The sequence below is a fragment of the Oncorhynchus gorbuscha genome, linkage group LG11 (genome assembly GCF_021184085.1).
Source record: "Oncorhynchus gorbuscha isolate QuinsamMale2020 ecotype Even-year linkage group LG11, OgorEven_v1.0, whole genome shotgun sequence".
Classification (NCBI taxonomy): domain Eukaryota; kingdom Metazoa; phylum Chordata; class Actinopteri; order Salmoniformes; family Salmonidae; genus Oncorhynchus; species Oncorhynchus gorbuscha.
In genome coordinates this window covers 40,221,029-40,244,425 of record NC_060183.1, presented here as the reverse complement: position 1 = coordinate 40,244,425, position 23,397 = coordinate 40,221,029, and the positions used below count along the sequence as shown (strand labels likewise).

Here is a 23,397-nt window from a genome sequence, read left to right as displayed (position 1 = left end):
GGTTGTGACAAAAACTCACACGCATTCTTATGTTTAATAAATGTATCGTACAGTGTGTGTATGGCAGGCTTACAATGATGGCAACAAAATGTTGGGTCCTACATACCATTTAATCGGTCAATAATAGCTAACTTGAAATCATGGACGAACAAAACAATTTAATAGTTTGGTAATCCACCATATTAATGTTTATATTAATTTAACTAGGAAAGTCAGATAAGAACAAATTTGTATGTACAATGACAGCCTAGGAACAGTGGGTTAACTGCCTTGTTCAGGCGCAGAATGACAGATTTTTACCTTGTCAGCTCAGGGATTTGATCTAGTAACCTTTTGGTTACTGGCCCAACGCTCTAACCACTAGGCTACCTGCCACCCTAACCTGGATAACGCTGAGCCAATTGTGTGCCGCCCTATGGGACTCCCGATTACAGCTTGGGATACAGCTCGGGATCAAACCAGGGTCTGTAGTGACACCTCTAGCACTGAGATGCAGTGCATTAGACTGCTGCGCCAGTCGGGAGCCCAAAATAATAACCTGGGTGGTTTGAGCCCTGAATGCTGATTGACTGACAACCGTTGTATATCAGACCATATACCAACTGTATGACAAAACATTTTTCTTTACTGCTCTAATTACGTTGGCAACCAGTTTATAATAGCAATAAGGCACCTCAGGGTTTTTTAGTATATGGCCAATATACCACGGCTAAGGGCTGTAATCCAGGCACTCCGCGTTGCATCGTGCGTAAGAACAGGCCTTAGCCATGGTATATTGGCCACCTTATTGCTTAAATATAGGCCTACTGTAAGGTAGCCTACTCCTATATTTGAAAGAAACAACGTAGCCTCTAAATGACCTTATTTAGAAATGATACATTTAATTCTTTAGAAACGAGTTCAATATCTAGTCAGTGTATCACCTCTATGTTATAGCTACTGCTACCCTGACAGGACACGTTTTATGTCTCTCTGTTTCCATCATAGTTGTTTTCTGTAGAACCCCTAGACAGCTGAATAGGTATGAGTCACTCTAAACCCCATTCTCCACATATTTGACGGAAACCTGTTGAACCAGTGAGCTATTGAGCTGACACTCAGAACAAGGCTACACCGTTTGCCTTGGTGATTTTCAGCCCGGCAAAAAGATCAGGAATACCATAAGCATTATTGGCAGAGTAATTACAGTCTGGTAGAATAACAGTGGGCTACATTTGATTGATATTACTGTGTATCTCAGAATGATGTAGTTTCAATGTACTGTGCAAAATGTGTGTGAATGTGTCGTCTACTGATTGGTGAGTGGTCCTTATCATTCATCGAACAAGCTACTTGGAGAGTACCTATGACCAAGAAGCACCTATTAAAAGTCTCCCATCCTATCATTACACGTATCTATTAGCCGAGTCACCTGCATCTCGCTTCTATCCTCACTGGGAAAGAACATCTAGCACATTTTCACTCCCTGATCAGCAGATATGGATATGTGTGGTATGTTGACGAGTGGCAGTAGTTGGTCCCGGTTTGCAGTTGAATGCAACAAGAGAGTGATTATACTGTCCAAATTTCTCACAGTTAAATATGTGTCAGAGGAAACACCGTACGTACACCTAGCGACCTGGTCAGCGTGCACTGCGCCCGGCCCGCCACAGGAGTCGCTAGTGCGCGATGTGACAAGGATATCCCAACCGGCCAAGCCCTTCCTAACGATGCTAGGCCAATTGTGCGTCGCCCCATGGACCTCCCGGTTGCAGCCGGCTGCGACAGAGCCTGGGCTCGAACCCAGGGCCACTGGTGGCACAGCTAGGACTGCGATGCAGTGCCTTAGACCACTGCGCCACCCGGGAGGCCCCCTAAGAAAGCTCAAAAGGTCATGTTAATGGCCAACAAGGCAAAGCAAAGAAATACATGTGGATGAAGTGGTGTTTTTATGTAACATACACCCACATGTTGCACACACACACACACACACACACACACACACACACACACACACACACACACACACACACACACACACACACACACACACACACACACACACACACACACACACACACACACACACACACACACACACACACACACACACACACACACGTCTCTCCTTTTCCAGGGACTGGTGAGAGTGGAAAGAGCACCTTCATCAAACAGATGAGGATCATCCATGGGACGGGCTACTCGGATGCAGACAAGCGAGGCTTCACCAGGCTGGTTTATCAGAACATCGTCAATGCTGTTCAGAACATGATCCAAGCCATGAAGACCCTACAGATTGATTTTAAAGATCACCAGAACATTGTAAGCAGCTTGTCAACAGATTCAATGGCAGCTTGTGTTATAAATTGGCTTGTTGGTTCACAATATCCATTTCCTGGAACATCTACTCGGTGAATGGGTTTTTATTGCCATGTCTGAAGCTGTCTGTGTGTGTGTGTTCTAGAGCCATGCAGACAGACTGAGCATGGTGAAGGCAGATCTAGTGACCATACTGGAGCCATGGCAGGTGGATTCCATCAGGAGACTGTGGAGCGACCAGGGAATTCAGAAGTGCTATGAGCGCAAGCGAGAGTACCAGCTTTCTGACTCTACCAAATAGTGAGATTTGCCTATAGTCTTCACCGACTTACTCAGACTAAGCTAAGGTCGACATAAATGTACACCTAACAAGTCCCAGCTTCCTGATTTTGCCAAATAGTGAGATTTGTCATGTTTATTGATTTTCTTAGACCAAGCATATATAGATAGATAGAGATAGATAGACTACTGTTCAAACGTTTGGGGTCACTTAGAAATGTCCTTGTTTTCCTGGCCAATAAAAATAAAATATTAATATGGTCAAAAGAACACAGACACTGGACAGAGGAAGATTGGAAAAAAAGTGAAATGGACAGACAAATCTAAGTTTGCGGTGTTGGATCACAAAGAAGAACATTTGTGAGATGCAGAAAAAATGAAAAGATTCTGGAGGAGTGCTTGACACCATCTGTCAAGCATGGTGGAGACAATGCGATGGTCTGGGTCTGGGATGGTCTGATGGTCTTTGGTGGTGGTAAAGTGAGAGATTTGTACAGGGTAAAATGGATCTTGAAGAAGGAAGGCTATCACTCCATTTTGCAATGCCATGCTATACCCTGTGGATGGTGCTTAATTGGACCTAATTTCCTCCTATAAAAGGACAACTATTTAGGGAAGAAGCAGTCAGCTGGTATTCTGCCTATAATGGAGTGGCCAGCACAGTCACCGGATCTCAACCCTATTAAGCTATTGTGGGAGCAGCTTGACTATATGAAACGCCCATCAAGCCAATCCAACTTGTGCGATGAGCTTCAGGAAGCATGGGGTGAAATCTCTTGAGATTACCTCAACAAATTGACAACTAGAACGCCAAAGGTCTGTAAGGCTGTAATTGTTGCAAATTGAGGATTATTAGACGAAAGCAAAGCTTGAAGGACACAATTATTTCAATTAAAAATCATTATTTATAACATTGTCAACATCTTGACTATATTTCCTATTCATTCTGCAACTCATTTCATGTATGTTTTCATGGAAAACAAGGACATTTCTAAGTGACCCCAAACTTTTGAACGGTAGTGTGTATGTATTTATATATATATGCAAAATTATTCAGCCCCCTTACGTTAATACTTTGTAGCGCCACCTTTTGCTGCGATTACAGCTGTAAGTCGCTTTTTATGGATATCTTTAAGAAATGTCTTTCTTCTTGCCACTCTTCCATAAAGGCCAGATTTGTGCAATATACGACTGATTGTTGTCCTATGGACAGAGTCTCCCACCTCAGCTGTAGATCTCTGCAGTTCATCCAGAGTGATCATGGGCCTCTTGGCTGCATCTCTGATCAGTCTTCTCCTTGTATGAGCTGAAAGTTTAGAGGGACGGGCAGGACTTGGTAGATTTGCAGTGGTCTGATACTCCTTCCATTTCAATATTATCGCTTGCACAGTGCTCCTTGGGATGTTTAAAGCTTGGGAAATCTTTTTGTATCCAAATCAGGCTTTAAACTTCTTCACAACAGTATCTCGGACCTGCCTGGTGTGTTCCTTGTTCTTCATGATGCTCTCTGCGCTTTAACGGACCTCTGAGACTATCACAGTGCAGGTGCATTTACACGGAGACTTGATTACACACAGGTGGATTGTATTTATCATCATTAGTCATTTAGGTCAACATTGGATCATTCAGAGATCCTCACTGAAATTCTGGAGAGAGTTTGATGCACTGAAAGTAAAGGGGCTGAATAATTTTGCACGCCCAATTTTTCAGTTTTTGATTTGTTAAAAAAGTTAGAAATATCCATAAATGTCGTTCCACTTCATGATTATGTCCCACTTGTTGTTGATTCTTCACAAAAAAATACAGTTTTATATCTTTATGTTTGAAGCCTGAAATGTGGCAATAGTTCGCAAAGTTCAAGGGGGCCGAATACTTTCGCAAGGCACTGTATATATATATATATATATATATATATATATATATATATATATATATATATATATACATATAAGATATTAATACGCACTCCACAATAAGTCAGGTATCTAGCTAGGGTGTTTAGCAAAGTATATGCCATTGCCAATTCATTTTATTGTTATTTTAATGTCAGTTACCTGAGTGATCTGGACAGAATCACTGCCCCCTCATACCTCCCCACCCTGCAGGACATCCTGAGGGTCAGGGTCCCCACCACAGGCATCATAGAGTACCCCTTTGACCTCAAGACTGTCATCTTCAGGTAAATGTCTATTGGAGTAATGGTGTCAGAGCCTTGTAAATTTGGATCTGTGAAAGCTATGTCATGTAGTTGTCTATGTCCTGTAGAACCCTAGCTTCTACTTATTTAGTCATGTTAGATCAGTGATTACTTTGAGGAAGGGTGGAGGAAATGAGGAATGCAAGTATTCCCATGTCAGCATTTCAAATGACACCCTACAAGTTGTGCCTTATAGGGGGAATAGAGTGTCATTTGACATTTTCCCCATGTTGTCTTGATCAGGCTGGTGGATGTGGGAGGTCAAAGGTCAGAGAGGAGGAAGTGGATCCACTGTTTTGAGAGGGTCACCTCCATCATCTTCCTGGTGGCCCTCAGTGAATACGACCAGGTCCTCTATGAGAGTGCCAACGTGGTGAGGATAAACACTTTGACTCGAAGGGGCTCTTAAGTCTCACTATTCTATCACTAACAAACAGAAAAGTAGCTGTATCTTCACACAACAGTAGGCGAGTGTCAAAGTTTTGCTCTTTATATGTGATGGAGTGTGGATTTATTTCCCTTCCAGAATCGACTAGAGGAGAGCAAAGCCCTGTTTACAACCATCATCACATACCCCTGGTTCCAGGAATCCTCCATCATCCTCTTCCTAAACAAAGCTGATCTTCTAGAGGAAAAGATCTACCACTCCAACCTGGCAGACTACTTCCCAGCGTTCACAGGTTAGTACACTAGACTAGTTAGTACACTGGTTAGTTATACATGTATGTGTGTATAAGCTATAGGCTACTCCAACCTTACAGACAACTTCCCTAAGTACTATTGTTAGTCATGCATTGATATGTGTGTGAATATCATCTATCTGTCGCATTCATAGTTGTGGTTAATTCCATCTAAATTCCAGTGAATTGGAATTCATTCCTAGAGAAAAAAAAATCCATATTCAAATCAAGCAACAGGAACTGGAATTAACCCCAAATCTAACTGGATTATAGGCTGCATGAAATGATTCCTAAGGCTCTAGTTTAACAAACCTAAGATGCTGACCACACCGCTCATGCGCATGTTGATTTTGTCCACCCACACCAGACGCCATCAGGACACGCAGGTTGAAATATCAAAACAAACTCTGAACCAACTATATTCATTTGGGGACAGGTCGAAAAGCATTACATTTACATTACATTACATTTAAGTCATTTAGCAGACGCTCTTATCCAGAGCGACTTACAAATTGGTGCATTCACCTTATGACATCCAGCATAAGCATCGTTTCTAGTAATCTCTCCTCCTTTAGGCTTCTTCTTCTTCTTTGTACTTTATACAGTGGGGCAAAAAGGTATTTAGTCAGACACCAATTGTGCAAGTTCTCCTACTTAAAAATCCTACAATGTGATTTTCTGGATTTTTTTTCCTCATTTTGTCTGTCATAGTTGTGTGTACCTATGATGAAAATTACAGGCCTCTCTCATCTTTTTAAGTGGGAGAACTTGCACAATTGGTGGCTGACTAAATACATTTTTGCCCCACTGTATGTGTGGAATCAATATCATGCTAAATGTATTGTGAACACACAGCATGCATTTTGTATTCGTGTATCATGATCTGTACAATTAAGTACCAATCCACAAATGTAAATCACCAACCCACAAATGTAAATCACTGTCCACAAATGTAAATCACTATCCACAAACAAACACCTTTTGATTTGCATTTGTAAATCGATATATATTGCATTAGATTTGTTTTTATAACAGCAGATAGTCAGGCCATTTCCAAGGGCCTTAAGTAAAATGACTGCCATAAAGATTTGCACATAGGAGAGATATGCGCAAACATGACAGCTATTGCAAACCTGCAACTCCATATTTGGAAGCGCTTAGGTCACCTAACCTTTGGCAGGGATTTGATGACAAGAAAAATACAAAAAGTTCTCACGCGTAGAAAGCGATTTGTAGTCGCAGAAAAAAAATAGGGTATCACGTGTAGAAAGCGATGCCTCTCCTGGGGAAACGGTTAGAGGCCTCAGGAATACTTGTTTCTCCTTAATCGTCTGTGCAACATGAGACAGACGATGGATTACAATCACTTACAATGTATGTCATATCCTTCACATTTAGTGGTGCTATCACACTGGCCAAATAATTCAACTATTTGGGCGATGAACTGGTGTACACCGCAATAGTGTTGCAAATATAGAGTAATCTAGGGCTAGGATTTCGATTATTTACGTTAGACATACTATGGTTACACATGGTTAACATACTATCATTTCTGCAGCATTGAAAGGCAGGCATCAACATGGCTGAACGAGAGGCTGCCAGCGATTTATAGGAATCACTTTCTACAAGTACAAACTTTTTTTCTACGACTAGAATTCACTTTCAACGCGTGAGAACTTGTCTTTTTCTCATTGTCAAATCCCTGCCCAAAGTCAGGTGACCTAAGGGCTTCCAAATATGGAGCTGGTTTGCAATATCTGTCATGTTTGCGCATATCTCTCCCATCTGTAAATCTTTATGGCAGTCATTTTACTTAAAAACAACAACAAAAATACATCGCAAGGATAAAAAAGACACAGCACATTGCTGTTGAACCAGCCTTCATTGTAGTAGGCCTAGGGTTAAAGTAGCCTTGAACATATGAATTGGAAAATAAGCAATAGTTAGCAGAAAATTCACTGGTATTCACCAAGGTTCTTATCTTTCATTTCATGATGGGCATGGACACATGTATCCTACGTCATGGAGGGAGTTTTACACAAGTCCAAAATGGGAGCTGAGCTGCATTGCTGAAATAATGTAAGCCTGCCTACAATACATAGGTAAAAACAGAATGTCAGCTCACTGTTTTGCTCCTCTCGAACTTGATATTTTAATAAAGATTTGGAGATTTGCTATTTGGTATTTTATTAGCAAAAGCAACAGCAACAGCTAGTCTTCCTGGGGTCCACATGAAACATGACATAATACAGAATGACATAATACAGAACATCAATAGTCAAGAACAAGGACAGAACTACATAAATTAAAAAAGGCACATGTTGTTATGCAGGTGAATGAGGACCCAAAAGCAACTTGGCGAAAACAGAGTCTTTAATCCAGTAAAGTAAATCTACAATCATAAAGCATAATTCCACTCGTAATGACGAGAACAGACTGGAGACTCGATCATGAACTGCAGGTTGCCTCGGGAAGGCACTTGAACGTAGCAGACTCAGACACCTGCTCACCACGCAGCATCTGAGGGAAACATGACACGACAGGGCGATACACAGACACAGCACGGTGAACAATAGACAAGGATCCGACAGGGCAGGAACGAAAACAAGGGGAGAAATAGGGACTCTAATCAGGGAAAAAGATAGGGAACAGGTGTGGGAAGACTAAATGATTGATTAGGGGAATAGGAACAGCTGGGAGCAGGAACGGAACGATAGAGAGAAGAGAGAGAGAAGGGAGAGAGAAAAAGGGGAACGAACCTAAAAAGACCAGCAGGGGGAAAACGAACAGAAGGAAAAGCAAAATGACAAGACAATCTAAGACAAAACATGACAGTACCCCCCCACTCACCGAGCGCCTCCTGGCGCTCTCGAGGAGGAACACTGGCGGCAACGGAGGAAATCATAGATCACAAACGGTCCAGCACGTCCCGAGAAAGAACCCAACTCCTCTCCTCAGGACCGTAACGGAAAAACGAAAAAAAGGGAAACTAGGGTACTACTCTAAAAAAAAAATGAGACACGGGTAGAGAACTGAAAGCTTTAGAGCAGGGGTGTCAAACTCATTTCGCATCGTGGGCCACATACGGCCTAGGGAGATGTCAAGTGGGCCGGACCATTAAAATTATACCATACTCTGCTATAAATAACCAAAATAACATGTCTTTCCTTTGTTTTGGTGTAAAGAAGCACAAGAACATTAGGAAAATATTGAAATTTAAGGAACTATGTTATGCAGGTGAAGGAGGACCCAAACGCGACTTAACAGAAACAGAGTTTATTAATGCTCAAAACCGAATAACTGAAATCCTCTAGATAGTAGAGGGGAAAACAACTGGAGAAGCGGCCACAGACTGCAGGTCGCTTCGGGTAGGCGCAGGCCGTAGTCAACTGAGACACCTGCTCACACGCAGCGTCTGAAGAAGGCACAAAACACGACAGGACAGGGTGATACACAATCACGGCAAAAAAACACGACAGGACAGGGCGAAACGCAATTACAGCATGGAATACAAAACAAGGAACCGATGGAACAGGAACGGATCACAAAGGAATAAATAGGGAGTCTAATCAGGGGAAAGGATCGGGAACAGGTGTGGGAAGACTAAATGATGATTAGGGGAATAGGAACAGCTGGGAGCAGGAACGGAACGACAGAGAGAAGAGAGAGCGAGAGAGTGAAAGGGGAGGGGGAGAGAGAGGGATAGAACCAAACAAGACCAGCAGAGGGAAACGAATAGCATGGGGAGCACAGGGACAAGACATGACAATAAATGACAAACATGACAGTACCCCCACTCACCGAGCGCCTCCTGGCGCACTCGAGGAGGAATCCTGGCGGCAACGGAGGAAATCATCGATGAGCGAACGGTCCAGCACGTCCCGAGACGGAACCCAACTCCTCTCCTCAGGACCGTAACCCTCCCAATCCACTAGGTATTGGTGACCCCGTCCCGAGAACGCATGTCCATAATTTTATGTACCTTGTAAATAGGTGCGCTCTCGACAAGGACGGGAGGGGGAGGGAAGACGAACGGGGGTGCGAAGAAAGGGCTTAACACAGGAGACATGGAAGACAGGATGGACGCGACGAAGATGTCGCGGAAGAAGCAGTCGCACAGCGACTGGATTGACGACCTGGGAGACACGGAACGGACCAATGAACCGCGGAGTCAACTTACGAGAAGCTGTCGTAAGAGGAAGGTTGCGAGTGGAAAGCCACACTCTCTGGCCGCAACAATACCTTGGACTCTTAATCCTGCGTTTATTGGCGGCTCTCACCGTCTGTGCCCTGTAACGGCAAAGTGCAGACCTCACCCTCCTCCAGGTGCGCTCACAACGTTGGACAAACGCTTGAGCGGAGGGAACGCTGGACTCGGCAAGCTGGGATGAGAACAGAGGAGGCTGGTAACCCAGACTACTCTGAAACGGAGATAACCCGGTAGCAGACGAAGGAAGCGAATTGTGAGCGTATTCTGCCCAGGGGAGCTGTTCTGCCCAAGACGCAGGGTTCCTGAAAGAAAGGCTGCGTAGTATGCGACCAATCGTCTGATTGGCCCTCTCTGCTTGACCGTTAGACTGGGGATGAAACCCGGAAGAGAGACTGACGGACGCACCAATCAAACGACAGAACTCCCTCCAAAACTGTGACGTGAATTGCGGACCTCTGTCTGAAACGGCGTCTAACGGGAGGCCATGAATTCTGAATACATTCTCAATAATGATTTGTGCCGTCTCCTTAGCGGAAGGAAGTTTAGCGAGGGAATGAAATGTGCCGCCTTAGAGAACCTATCGACAACCGTCAGAATCACAGTCTTCCCCGCAGACAAAGGCAGACCGGTAATGAAGTCTAAGGCAATGTGAGACCATGGTCGAGAAGGAATGGGGAGCGGTCTGAGACGACCGGCAGGAGGGGAGTTACCCGACTTAGTCTGCGCGCAGTCCGAACAGGCAGCCACGAAACGGCGCGTGTCACGCTCCTGAGTCGGCCACCAAAAGCGCTGGCGAATAGACGCAAGAGTGCCTCGAACACCGGGATGACCCGCTAACTTGGCAGAGTGAGCCCACTGAAGAACAGCCAGACGAGTGGAAACAGGAACGAAAAGGAGGTTACTAGGACAAGCGCGCGGCGACGCAGTGTGCGTGAGTGCTTGCTTAACCTGTCTTTCAATTCCCCAGACTGTTAACCCGACAACACGCCCATAAGGAAGAATCCCCTCGGGATCAGTAGAAGCCACAGAAGAACTAAACAGACGGGATAAGGCATCAGGCTTGGTGTTCTTGCTACCCGGACGGTAAGAAATCACAAACTCGAAACGAGCGAAAAACAACGCCCAACGAGCTTGACGGGCATTAAGTCGTTTGGCAGAACGGATGTACTCAAGGTTCTTATGGTCTGTCCAAACGACAAAAGGAACGGTCGCCCCCTCCAACCACTGTCGCCATTCGCCTAGGGCTAAGCGGATGGCGAGCAGTTCACGGTTACCCACATCATAGTTGCGCTCAGATGGCGACAGGCGATGAGAAAAATAAGCGCAAGGATGAACCTTATCGTCAGACTGGAAGCGCTGGGATAGAATGGCTCCCACGCCTACCTCTGAAGCGTCAACCTCGACAATGAATTGTCTAGTGACGTCAGGAGTAACGAGGATAGGAGCGGACGTAAAACGTTCTTTTAGAAGATCAAAAGCTCCCTGGGCGGAACCGGACCACTTAAAACACGTCTTGACAGAAGTAAGAGCTGTGAGAGGGGCAGCAACTTGACCGAAATTACGAATGAAACGCCGATAGAAATTAGCGAAACCTAAAAAGCGCTGCAACTCGACACGTGACCTTGGAACGGGCCAATCACTGACAGCTTGGACCTTAGCGGAATCCATCTGAATGCCTTCAGCGGAAATAACGGAACCGAGAAAAGTAACGGAGGAGACATGAAAAGAGCACTTCTCAGCCTTTACGTAGAGACAATTCTCTAAAAGGCGCTGTAGAACACGTCGAACGTGCTGAACATGAATCTCGAGTGACGGAGAAAAAATCAGGATATCGTCAAGATAGACAAAAACAAAAATGTTCAGCATGTCTCTCAGAACATCATTAACTAATGCCTGAAAAACAGCTGGCGCATTGGCGAGACCGAACGGCAGAACCCGGTACTCAAAATGCCCTAACGGAGTATTAAACGCCGTTTTCCACTCGTCCCCCTCTCTGATGCGCACGAGATGGTAAGCGTTACGAAGGTCCAACTTAGTAAAGCACCTGGCTCCCTGCAGAATCTCGAAGGCTGATGACATAAGGGGAAGCGGATAACGATTCTTAACCGTTATGTCATTCAGCCCTCGATAATCCACGCAGGGGCGCAGAGTACCGTCCTTCTTCTTAACAAAAAGAACCCCGCCCCGGCCGGAGGAAGAAGGCACTATGGTACCGGCGTCAAGAGACACAGACAAATAATCCTCGAGAGCCTTACGTTCGGGAGCCGACAGAGAGTATAGTCTACCTCGAGGAGGAGTGGTCCCCGGAAGGAGATCAATACTACAATCATACGACCGGTGAGGAGGAAGGGAGTTGGCTCGGGACCGACTGAAGACCGTGCGCAGATCATGATATTCCTCCGGCACTCCTGTCAAATCGCCAGGTTCCTCCTGAGAAGTAGGGACAGAAGAAATGGGAGGGATGGCAGACATTAAACACTTCACATGACAAGAAACGTTCCAGGATAGGATAGAATTACTAGACCAATTAATAGAAGGATTATGACATACAAGCCAGGGTGACCCAAAACAACAGGTGTAAACGGTGAACGGAAAATCAAAAAAGACATAGTCTCACTGTGGTTACCAGATACTGTGAGAGTTAAAGGTAGTGTCTCAAATTTGATACTGGGAAGATGACTACCATCTAAGGCAAACATGGGCGTAGGCCTGTCTAACGGTCTGAAAGGAATGTTATGTTTCCGAGCCCATGCTTCGTCCATGAAACAACCCTCAGCCCCAGAGTCAATCAAAGCACTGCATGTAGCACCCGAACCGGTCCAGCGTAGATGGACCGACATAGTAGTACAAGATCTAGATGAAGGGACCTGAGTAGTAGCGCTCACCAGTAGCCCTCCGCTTACTGATGGGCTCTGGCCTTTACTGGACATGAAATAACAAAATGTCCAGCAACTCCGCAATAGAGGCACAGGCGGTTGGTGATCCTCTGTTCCCTCTCCTTATTCGAGATGCGAATCCCTCCCAGCTGCATGGGCTCAGTCTCAAAGCCAGAGGAGGGAGATGGTTGCGATGCGGAGCAGGAAACACCGTTGATGCGAGCTCTCTTCCACGAGCCCGGTGACGAAGATCTACCCGTCGTTCTATGCGGATGGCGAGAGCAATCAAAGAGTCCACATCTGAAGGAACCTCCCGGGAGAGAATCTCATCCTTAACCGCTGCGTGGAGTCCCTCCAGAAAACGAGCGAGCAGCGCCGGCTCGTTCCACTCACTAGAGGCAGCAAGAGTGCGAAACTCAATGGAATAATCCGTTATGGACCGTTCACCTTGGCATAAGGAAGCCAGGGCCCTAGAAGCCTCCTCACCAAAAACTGAACGGTCAAAAACCCGAATCATCTCCTCTTTAAAGTTCTGGAATCTGTTAGAGCAATCAGCCCTTGCCTCCCAGATAGCTGTGCCCCATTCTCGAGCCCGGCCAGTAAGGAGTGAAATGACGTAAGCAACCCGAGCTCTCTCTCTAGAGTATGTGTGGGGTTGGAGAGAGAACACAATCTCACACTGCGTGAGAAAGGAGCGGCACTCAGTGGGCTGCCCGGAGTAGCAAGGTGGGTTATTAACCCTGGGTTCTGGAGGCTCGGCAGGCCAGGGAATAACAGGTGGCACGAGACGTAGACTCTGGAACTGTCCAGAGAGGTCGGAAACCTGAGCGGCCAGGTTCTCCACGGCATGGCGAGCAGCAGACAATTCCTGCTCGTGTCTGCCGAGCATGGCTCCTTGGAACTCGACGGCAGTGTAACGAGCGTCAGAAGTCGCTGGGTCCATTCTTTGATCGGTTCCTTCTGTTATGCAGGTGAAGGAGGACCCAAACGCGACTTAACAGAAACAGAGTTTATTAATGCTCAAAACCGAATAACTGAAATCCTCTAGATAGTAGAGGGGAAAACAACTGGAGAAGCGGCCACAGACTGCAGGTCGCTTCGGGTAGGCGCAGGCCGTAGTCAACTGAGACACCTGCTCACACGCAGCGTCTGAAGAAGGCACAAAACACGACAGGACAGGGTGATACACAATCACGGCAAAAAAACACGACAGGACAGGGCGAAACGCAATTACAGCATGGAATACAAAACAAGGAACCGATGGAACAGGAACGGATCACAAAGGAATAAATAGGGAGTCTAATCAGGGGAAAGGATCGGGAACAGGTGTGGGAAGACTAAATGATGATTAGGGGAATAGGAACAGCTGGGAGCAGGAACGGAACGACAGAGAGAAGAGAGAGCGAGAGAGTGAAAGGGGGAGGGGGAGAGAGAGGGATAGAACCAAACAAGACCAGCAGAGGGAAACGAATAGCATGGGGAGCACAGGGACAAGACATGACAATAAATGACAAACATGACAAACTATCCTTTTACAAAACATTTCATGAAACACCTCATATTTCCTTAGACAAATGTGCAATTTACTTTTATCATTCACAAATATGCATTGCAACTGATCCCACTGATTGTACAAAGGCACAAAACTTTAATTGGTACTGAAAAATACAGTAATGCACTTTAAGATTAAATGAGACTTTTAAAGAAAGGAATTTTTAAACCACTTACACATACGCATATAAAATCTAAATGTAATCCCTGCGTACACCTTACAAACTAAGGAGAGTGATTTTAAATGTGTAATGAAGAAAGTGTTGCCTGTCCTGTAAATCTGTAAACTTCATACATGAAACATACATACACATACAATACATACTGAAAATGTATGGAGTTGTATGAACAGTAGAATTCCATCACACAACTTTTGTTTTGAAGCTGCTGACTAACATTAAAGTGCACATTTTTTAAATCACCACAGTAAGGATTCATCTTCACAGAGCTGTATTCTTTCAATGCAAACAGTATCTAAGGCAGCATTTTAAAGGTGTTAGTCTAGTCTGGACTTGTATTTGTACCTGAAACTTGGCATCTTTTGGCCTGTACAAGTGCATCAACACCAGGTGTCATGTCCTGACTAGCTGTCACTTTCAGAATGTCATTTAAGTGCTTGTTTGTGAGCCTTGAACGCATTTTTGTTTTATTGATATTCATCACTGAGAAAATTTGTTCACAAAGGTAGGTTGTCCCAAACATGCACAAAATTTTAGCAGCCAGGGCTGTTAATTTGGGGTAACCTGGTAGTAGATACTGATAAAATCTGTCCAGACCTACAGAGGCAAATTTGCCCTTCAAATCTGCATCACACTGCAAATCAATTATCTCTAGCTGAATTTCGACCGGCAGATCAGAAGCTTTAACTGTGAAAGGTGAGCGAAAAACTGAAAATTCTGTCTCAAGTTCACCAAATACCTGAAAACGTTTCTCAAACTCCCGCAGTAGTCCTGCAATTTTGTCTTTGTACCGTTTCATGTCCGCATCAGGTCTGGTCACACACACATCTCTCAGACAGGGGAAATGAGCAGGGTTGCCATTTGCCAGTTGCATCTCCCACAAAGTCAGCTTCAACTTAAATGCATGTATGTTGTCAGAAAACTGTGTGACAACTTTTTGCGGCCTTGCAACATTTTGTTCAGATTGTTCAAGTGTTCAGTAATATCAACCAAGAATGCAAGGTCCCGTAGCCATTCCTGAGATTGTAATTCCAACACCGGTTTTCCTTTTTCTCCATGAACTGTCCGATTTCCTCTCGTAGATCAAAGAAATGCCTCAGCACAGCGCCTCGGCTTAACCATCTCACTTCAGTGTGGTATGGCAGGCTGTGGGTAATGTTGCTGTCGCTGAGAAGTTTGTCAAACTGACGATGGTTCAGACCTCTGGACCGGATGAAATTTACAGTGCGAACAACCACCTCCATGACGTGGTCCATTTTCAGCGACTTGCAACACAATGCCTCCTGGTGCAAAATACAGTGAAATGTCCAGAAACGATCTCCTCCATTAAGGGCTTGTACTTTGTCTTTGAACTTTGTCGCGGCACCTGCTTTCTTTCCGACCATGGATGGCGCGCCGTCTGTAGCCAGGCTGACAGCGCGGGACCAGTGCACTCCAACTCTGTCCAATGCAGCAACGACAGAGCCGAAAATGTCCTCGGCTGTTGTGGTGTCCATCATTGGCACCAACTCAAGAAACTCTTCAGTAACAGTCAATGTCTCATCAACTCCTCGAATAAATATGGCCAGTTGGGCCACGTCTGTGATGTCAGTGCTCTCGTCAATTGCCACGGAAAATGCAATAAATGACTTGACTCTCTGTTTCAATTGACTGTCTAAATCTGCCGATAGTTCCGAAATCCTCTCTGCTATAGTATTCCTCGTCAGGCTAATATTGGCAAAAGCTTGTCGCTTCTCGGGACATACAAGTTCAGCCGCCTTCATCATGCATCGTTTAACAAAGTCACCGTCGGAATACGGCTTCGATGCTAATGCTATTTCGCTAGCAATTAGGTAGCTGGCTTTTACCGCTGCTTCACTGACTTCTCGGCTCTGGATGAAAGTTGACTGCTGTTTCCTCAGACCCGCCAGCAATTCGTTAATCTTATCTCTTCTCAGTTGTCCTTGCAAGCCGTCATATTTTTCGCTGTGATGAGTCTCGTAGTGGCGTCGAATATTATATTCCTTCAATACCGAAACTTGTTGCAAACACACCAAGCACAAAGGTTTTCCGTGCATCTCTGTAAATAAATAGGACGTGGTCCATTTTTCTTTGAAAATTCTACACTCCTTATCTACTTTTCTCCGTTTGGATAACGACATTTTGGCTAATGATGGTGTAGCGGAGAGGTAGAGACCAAGGTATTAACAACGTCGTAACAAGCAGCAGATGGCGCATTGATACCGTCTGCTGTTTTCAGTCTGTCTCAGTGATGCGGCTTGTCTTCTACTCTGATGGAAAGAGTGCGCCCCTTAGCGGATAATCCATGAATTGCAGCGAATTAAAAATATTAATTCCATGTCTTTTATGCATTTTTTCCACTTTCAAATTATCCTGCGGGCCTGATCAAACCTCCTTGGGGGCCGGTTCCGGCCCGCGGGCCGTATGTTTGACACCCCTGCTTTAGAGCAAACAGGACCAAACAGGCCAGGAGAGTAACAACTAGGGACAGACTGAGACACAGCAAGGGCAGGAACAAGAACAGGAGAGATGCGATGGCAGGGAACAGACTGAGACCCAGCAAGACCAGGAGCAGAAGCAGAAAAAAAATGACCAGACTTCTTCTGCGCGCAGTCCGAACACGCAGCCACGGAACGGCGCGTGTCACGCTCCTGAGTAGGCCACCAAAACCGCTGGCGAATAGAAGCAAGCGTACTCCGAACGCCGGGATGGCCAGCTAACTTGGCAGAGTGAGCCCACTGAAGAACAGCCAGACGAGTAGAAACAGGAACGAAAAGAAGGTTACTAGGGCAAGCGCGCGGCGACGCAGTGTGCGTGAGTGCTTGCTTAACCTGTCTCTCAATTCCCCAGACAGTCAACCCGACAACACGCCCAACAGGAAGGATCCCCTCGGGATCGGTAGAAGCCACAGAAGAACTAAAGAGACGGGATAAAGCATGAGGCTTGGTGTTCTTAGTACCCGGGCAATAAGAAATAACGAATTCGAAACGAGCGAAAAACAACGCCCAACGAGCATGACGCGCATTCAGTCGTTTGGCAGAACGGATGTACTCAAGGTTCTTTTGGTCAGTCCAAACGACAAAAGGAACGGTCGCCCCCTCCAACCACTGTCGCCATTTGCCTAGGGCTAAACGGATGGCGAGCAGTTCGCGGTTAGCCACATCATAGTTACGTTCCGACGGTGACAGGCGATGAGAAAAATACGCACAAGGGTGGACCCCATCGTCAGTATCGGAGCGCTGGGACAGAATGGCTCCCACGCCCACCCCCGACGCGTCAACCTCAACAATAAACGGTTTAGTGACGTCAGGTGCAACAAGGATAGGAGCGGATGCAAACGCTTCTTGAAGAGATCAGGACAACAATCATACGACCAGTGAGGAGGAAGGGAGTTGGTTCTGGACCGACTGAAGACCGTGCGCAGACCATGATACTCCTCCGGCACTCCTGTCAAATCACCAGGTTCCTCCTGAGAAGAGGGGACAGAACAAACAGGAGAAATAGCAGACATTAAACACTTCACATGACAAGAAACGTTCCAGGAAAGGATAGAATTACTAGACCAATCAAAAGAAGGATTATGACACACTAGCCAGGGATGACCCAAAACAACAGGTGTAAAAGGTGAACAAAAAATCAAAAAAGAAATGGTCTCACTATGGTTACCAGATACAGTGAGGGTTAAAGGTAGTGTTTCATATAATATACTGGGGAGAGGACTACCATCCAAGGCAAACATGACCGTGGGCTCCCTAACTGTCTGAGAGGAATGTCATGTTCCCGAGCCCAGGCTTCGTCCATAAAACAGCCCTCCGCCCCAGAGTCTATTAATGCACTGCAGGAAGCTGCCGATCCGGTCCAGCGTAGATGGACCGGTAAGGTAGTACAGGTACTTGACGGAGAGGACCGTCTAGTAGCGCTTATCAGTCGCCCTCCGCTTACTGATGAGCTCTGGCCTTTAACTGGACATGAAATGACAAAATGACCAGCGGAACCGCAATAGAGACAGAGGCGGTTGGTGATTCTCCGTTCCCTCTCCTTAGTCGAAATGCGAATACCCCCCAGCTGCATGGGCTCAACACCTGAGTCAGTGGGGGAAGATGGTAGTGTCGGAGAGAGGGGAGACACAGTTAACGCGAGCTCTCTTCTATGAGCTCGGTGACGAAGATCTACCCGTCGTTCAATGCGAATAGCGAGTTCAATCAAAGAATCCATGCTGGATGGAACCTCCCGAGAGAGAATCTCATCCTTAACCTTAGCGTGGAGTCCCTCCAGAAAATGAGCGAGCAACGCCTGCTCGTTCCAGTTACTGGAGGCAGCAAGAGTGCGAAACTCTATAGAGTAATCCGTTATGGATCGATTACCTTGACATAGGGAAGACAGGGACCAGGAAGCTTCTTTCCCAAAAACTGAATGATCAAAAACCCTTATCATCTCCTCTTTAAAGTTCAGATAATTGTTAGTACACTCAGCGCTTGCCTCCCAGATAGCTGTGCCCCACTGCCGAGCCCGACCAGTAAGGAGTGATATGACGTAGGCAATCCGAGCTCTCTCTCTTGAGTATGTGTTGGGTTGGAGAGAGAACACTATATCACACTGGGTGAGAAAGGAGCGGCACTCAGTGGGCTGCCCAGAATAACATGGTGGGTTATTAACCCTAGGTTCCGGAGGCTCGGAAGACCCGGAAGTAGCTGGTGGCACGAGACGAAGATTCTGATACTGTCCTGAGAGGTCGGAGACCTGAGCGGCCAGGGTCTCAACGGCATGCCGAGCAGCAGACAATTCCTGCTCGTGTCTGCCGAGCATCGCTCCCTGGAACTCGAGAGTAGAGTAGAGAGAATCCATAGTCGCTGGGTCCATTCTTGGTCGGATCCTTCTGTTATGCAGGTGAATGAGGACCCAAAAGCAACTTGGCGAAAACAGAGTCTTTAATCCAGTAAAGTAAATCTACAATCATAAAGCATAATTCCACTCGTAATGACGAGAACAGACTGGAGACTCGATCATGAACTGCAGGTTGCCTCGGGAAGGCACTTGAACGTAGCAGACTCAGACACCTGCTCACCACGCAGCATCTGAGGGAAACACGACACGACAGGGCGATACACAGACACAGCACGGTGAACAATAGACAAGGATCCGACAGGGCAGGAACGGAAAACAAGGGGAGAAATAGGGACTCTAATCAGGGAAAAGATAGGGAACAGGTGTGGGAAGACTAAATGATTGATTAGGGGAATAGGAACAGCTGGGAGCAGGAATGGAACGATAGAGAGAAGAGAGAGAGGAAGGGAGAGAGAAAAAGGGGAACGAACCTAAAAAGACCAGCAGGGGGAAAACGAACAGAAGGAAAAGCAAAATGACAAGACAATCTAAGACAAAACATTACAGTACCCCCCCACTCACCGAGCGCCTCCTGGCGCTCTCGAGGAGGAACACTGGCGGCAACGGAGGAAATCATAGATCACAAACGGTCCAGCACGTCCCGAGAAAGAACCCAACTCCTCTCCTCAGGACCGTAACGGAAAAACGAAAAAAGGGAAACTAGGGTACTACTCTAAAAAAAAAATGAGACACGGGTAGAGAACTGAAAGCTTTAGAGCAAACAGGACCAAACAGGCCAGGAGAGTAACAACTAGGGACAGACTGAGACACAGCAAGGGCAGGAACAAGAACAGGAGAGATGCGATGGCAGGGAACAGACTGAGACCCAGCAAGACCAGGAGCAGAAGCAGAAAAAAATTACCAGACTTCTTCTGCGCGCAGTCCGAACACGCAGCCACGAAACGGCGCGTGTCACGCTCCTGAGTAGGCCACCAAAACCGCTGGCGAATAGAAGCAAGCGTACCCCGAACGCCGGGATGGCCAGCTAACTTGGCAGAGTGAGCCCACTGAAGAACAGCCAGACGAGTAGAAACAGGAACGAAAAGAAGGTTACTAGGGCAAGCGCGCGGCGACGCAGTGTGCGTGAGTGCTTGCTTAACCTGTCTCTCAATTCCCCAGACAGTCAACCCGACAACACGCCCAACAGGAAGGATCCCCTCGGGATCGGTAGAAGCCACAGAAGAACTAAAGAGACGGGATAAAGCATGAGGCTTGGTGTTCTTAGTACCCGGGCAATAAGAAATAACGAATTCGAAACGAGCGAAAAACAACGCCCAACGAGCATGACGCGCATTCAGTCGTTTGGCAGAACGGATGTACTCAAGGTTCTTTTGGTCAGTCCAAACGACAAAAGGAACGGTCGCCCCCTCCAACCACTGTCGCCATTTGCCTAGGGCTAAACGGATGGCGAGCAGTTCGCGGTTAGCCACATCATAGTTACGTTCCGACGGTGACAGGCGATGAGAAAAATATGCACAAGGGTGGACCCCATCGTCAGTATCGGAGCGCTGGGACAGAATGGCTCCCACGCCCACCCCCGACGCGTCAACCTCAACAATAAACGGTTTAGTGATGTCAGGTGCAACAAGGATAGGAGCGGATGCAAAACGCTTCTTCAAGAGATCAGGACAACAATCATACGACCGGTGAGGAGGAAGGGAGTTGGTTCTGGACCGACTGAAGACCGTGCGCAGACCATGATACTCCTCCGGCACTCCTGTCAAATCACCAGGTTCCTCCTGAGAAGAGGGGACAGAACAAACAGGAGAAATAGCAGACATTAAACACTTCACATGACAACAAACGTTCCAGGAAAGGATAGAATTACTAGACCAATCAAAAGAAGGATTATGACACACTAGCCAGGGATGACCCAAAACAACAGGTGTAAAAGGTGAACAAAAAATCAAAAAGAAATGGTCTCACTATGGTTACCAGATACAGTGAGGGTTAAAGGTAGTGTTTCATATAATATACTGGGGGAGAGGACTACCATCCAAGGCAAACATGACCGTGGGCTCCCTAACTGTCTGAGAGGAATGTCATGTTCCCGAGCCCAGGCTTCGTCCATAAAACAGCCCTCCGCCCCAGAGTCTATTAATGCACTGCAGGAAGCTGCCGATCCGGTCCAGCGTAGATGGACCGGTAAGGTAGTACAGGTACTTGACGGAGAGGACCGTCTAGTAGCGCTTATCAGTCGCCCTCCGCTTACTGATGAGCTCTGGCCTTTAACTGGACATGAAATGACAAAATGACCAGCGGAACCGCAATAGAGACAGAGGCGGTTGGTGATTCTCCGTTCCCTCTCCTTAGTCGAAATGCGAATACCCCCAGCTGCATGGGCTCAACACCTGAGTCAGTGGGGAAGATGGTAGTGTCGGAGAGAGGGGAGACACAGTTAACGCGAGCTCTCTTCTATGAGCTCGGTGACGAAGATCTACCCGTCGTTCAATGCGAATAGCGAGTTCAATCAAAGAATCCACGCTGGATGGAACCTCCCGAGAGAGAATCTCATCCTTAACCTTAGCGTGGAGTCCCTCCAGAAAACGAGCGAGCAACGCCTGCTCGTTCCAGTTACTGGAGGCAGCAAGAGTGCGAAACTCTATAGAGTAATCCGTTATGGATCGATTACCTTGACATAGGGAAGACAGGGACCAGGAAGCTTCTTTCCCAAAAACTGAACGATCAAAAACCCTTATCATCTCCTCTTTAAAGTTCAGATAATTGTTAGTACACTCAGCGCTTGCCTCCCAGATAGCTGTGCCCCACTGCCGAGCCCGACCAGTAAGGAGTGATATGACGTAGGCAATCCGAGCTCTCTCTCTTGAGTATGTGTTGGGTTGGAGAGAGAACACTATATCACACTGGGTGAGAAAGGAGCGGCACTCAGTGGGCTGCCCAGAATAACATGGTGGGTTATTAACCCTAGGTTCCGGAGGCTCGGAAGACCCGGAAGTAGCTGGTGGCACGAGACGAAGATTCTGATACTGTCCTGAGAGGTCGGAGACCTGAGCGGCCAGGGTCTCAACGGCATGCCGAGCAGCAGACAATTCCTGCTCGTGTCTGCCGAGCATCGCTCCCTGGAACTCGAGAGTAGAGTAGAGAGAATCCATAGTCGCTGGGTCCATTCTTGGTCGGATCCTTCTGTTATGCAGGTGAATGAGGACCCAAAAGCAACTTGGCGAAAACAGAGTCTTTAATCCAGTAAAGTAAATCTACAATCATAAAGCATAATTCCACTCGTAATGACGAGAACAGACTGGAGACTCGATCATGAACTGCAGGTTGCCTCGGGAAGGCACTTGAACGTAGCAGACTCAGACACCTGCTCACCACGCAGCATCTGAGGGAAACACGACACGACAGGGCGATACACAGACACAGCACGGTGAACAATAGACAAGGATCCGACAGGGCAGGAACGGAAAACAAGGGGAGAAATAGGGACTCTAATCAGGGAAAAAGATAGGGAACAGGTGTGGGAAGACTAAATGATTGATTAGGGGAATAGGAACAGCTGGGAGCAGGAACGGAACGATAGAGAGAAGAGAGAGAGGGAAGGGAGAGAGAAAAAGGGGAACGAACCTAAAAGACCAGCAGGGGAAAACGAACAGAAGGAAAAGCAAAATGACAAGACAATCTAAGACAAAACATGACACATGTAGCCTACATATCAGTGCATACACACAAACTATCTCGGTCAAATAGGGGAGACGTTGTGGCGCGAGGTGTTGCTTTATCTGTTTTTTGAAACCAGGTTTTCTGTTGATTTGAGCAATATGATATGGAAGGAAGTTCCATGCAATAATGGCTCTATATAATATCGTACGCTTTCTTGAATTTGTTCTGGATTTGGGGACTGCGAAAAGACCCCTGGTGGCATGTCTGGTGGGATACGTGTGTGTGTCAGAGCTGTGTGTAAATTGACTATGGAAACAATTTGGGATTTTCAACACATTAATGTTTCTTATAAAAAAAGAAAAAGTGATGTAGTCAGTCTCTCCTCAACTCTTAGCCAAGAGAGACTGGCATGCATAGTATTTATATTAGCGCTCTGATTACAATTAAGAGCAAAACGTGTCGCTCTGTTCTGGGCCAGCTGCAGCTTAACTAGGTCTTTCCTTGCAGCACTGGACCACACGACTGGACAATAATCAAGATTAGACAAAACTAGAGCCTGCAAAACTTGCTTTTGGAATGTGGTGTCAAAAAAGCAGAGCATCTCTTTATTACGGCTAGACCT

The 23,397-nt window shown here is 46.4% G+C and overlaps 1 protein-coding gene across 1 annotated transcript in view; it reads left to right on the top strand.

Moving 5' to 3' along the window:
- The window catches only part of LOC124048625 (guanine nucleotide-binding protein subunit alpha-14-like), a 30,178-nt gene that overhangs the window by 2,170 nt on the left and 4,611 nt on the right, over positions 1–23,397 (top strand). The window contains exons 2-6 of the mRNA XM_046369599.1: positions 2,117–2,301; positions 2,444–2,598; positions 4,628–4,756; positions 5,018–5,147; positions 5,301–5,454. Of these exons, the coding sequence (XP_046225555.1) occupies positions 2,117–2,301; positions 2,444–2,598; positions 4,628–4,756; positions 5,018–5,147; positions 5,301–5,454 (753 nt within the window). The remainder of the gene's footprint in view (positions 1–2,116; positions 2,302–2,443; positions 2,599–4,627; positions 4,757–5,017; positions 5,148–5,300; positions 5,455–23,397) is intronic.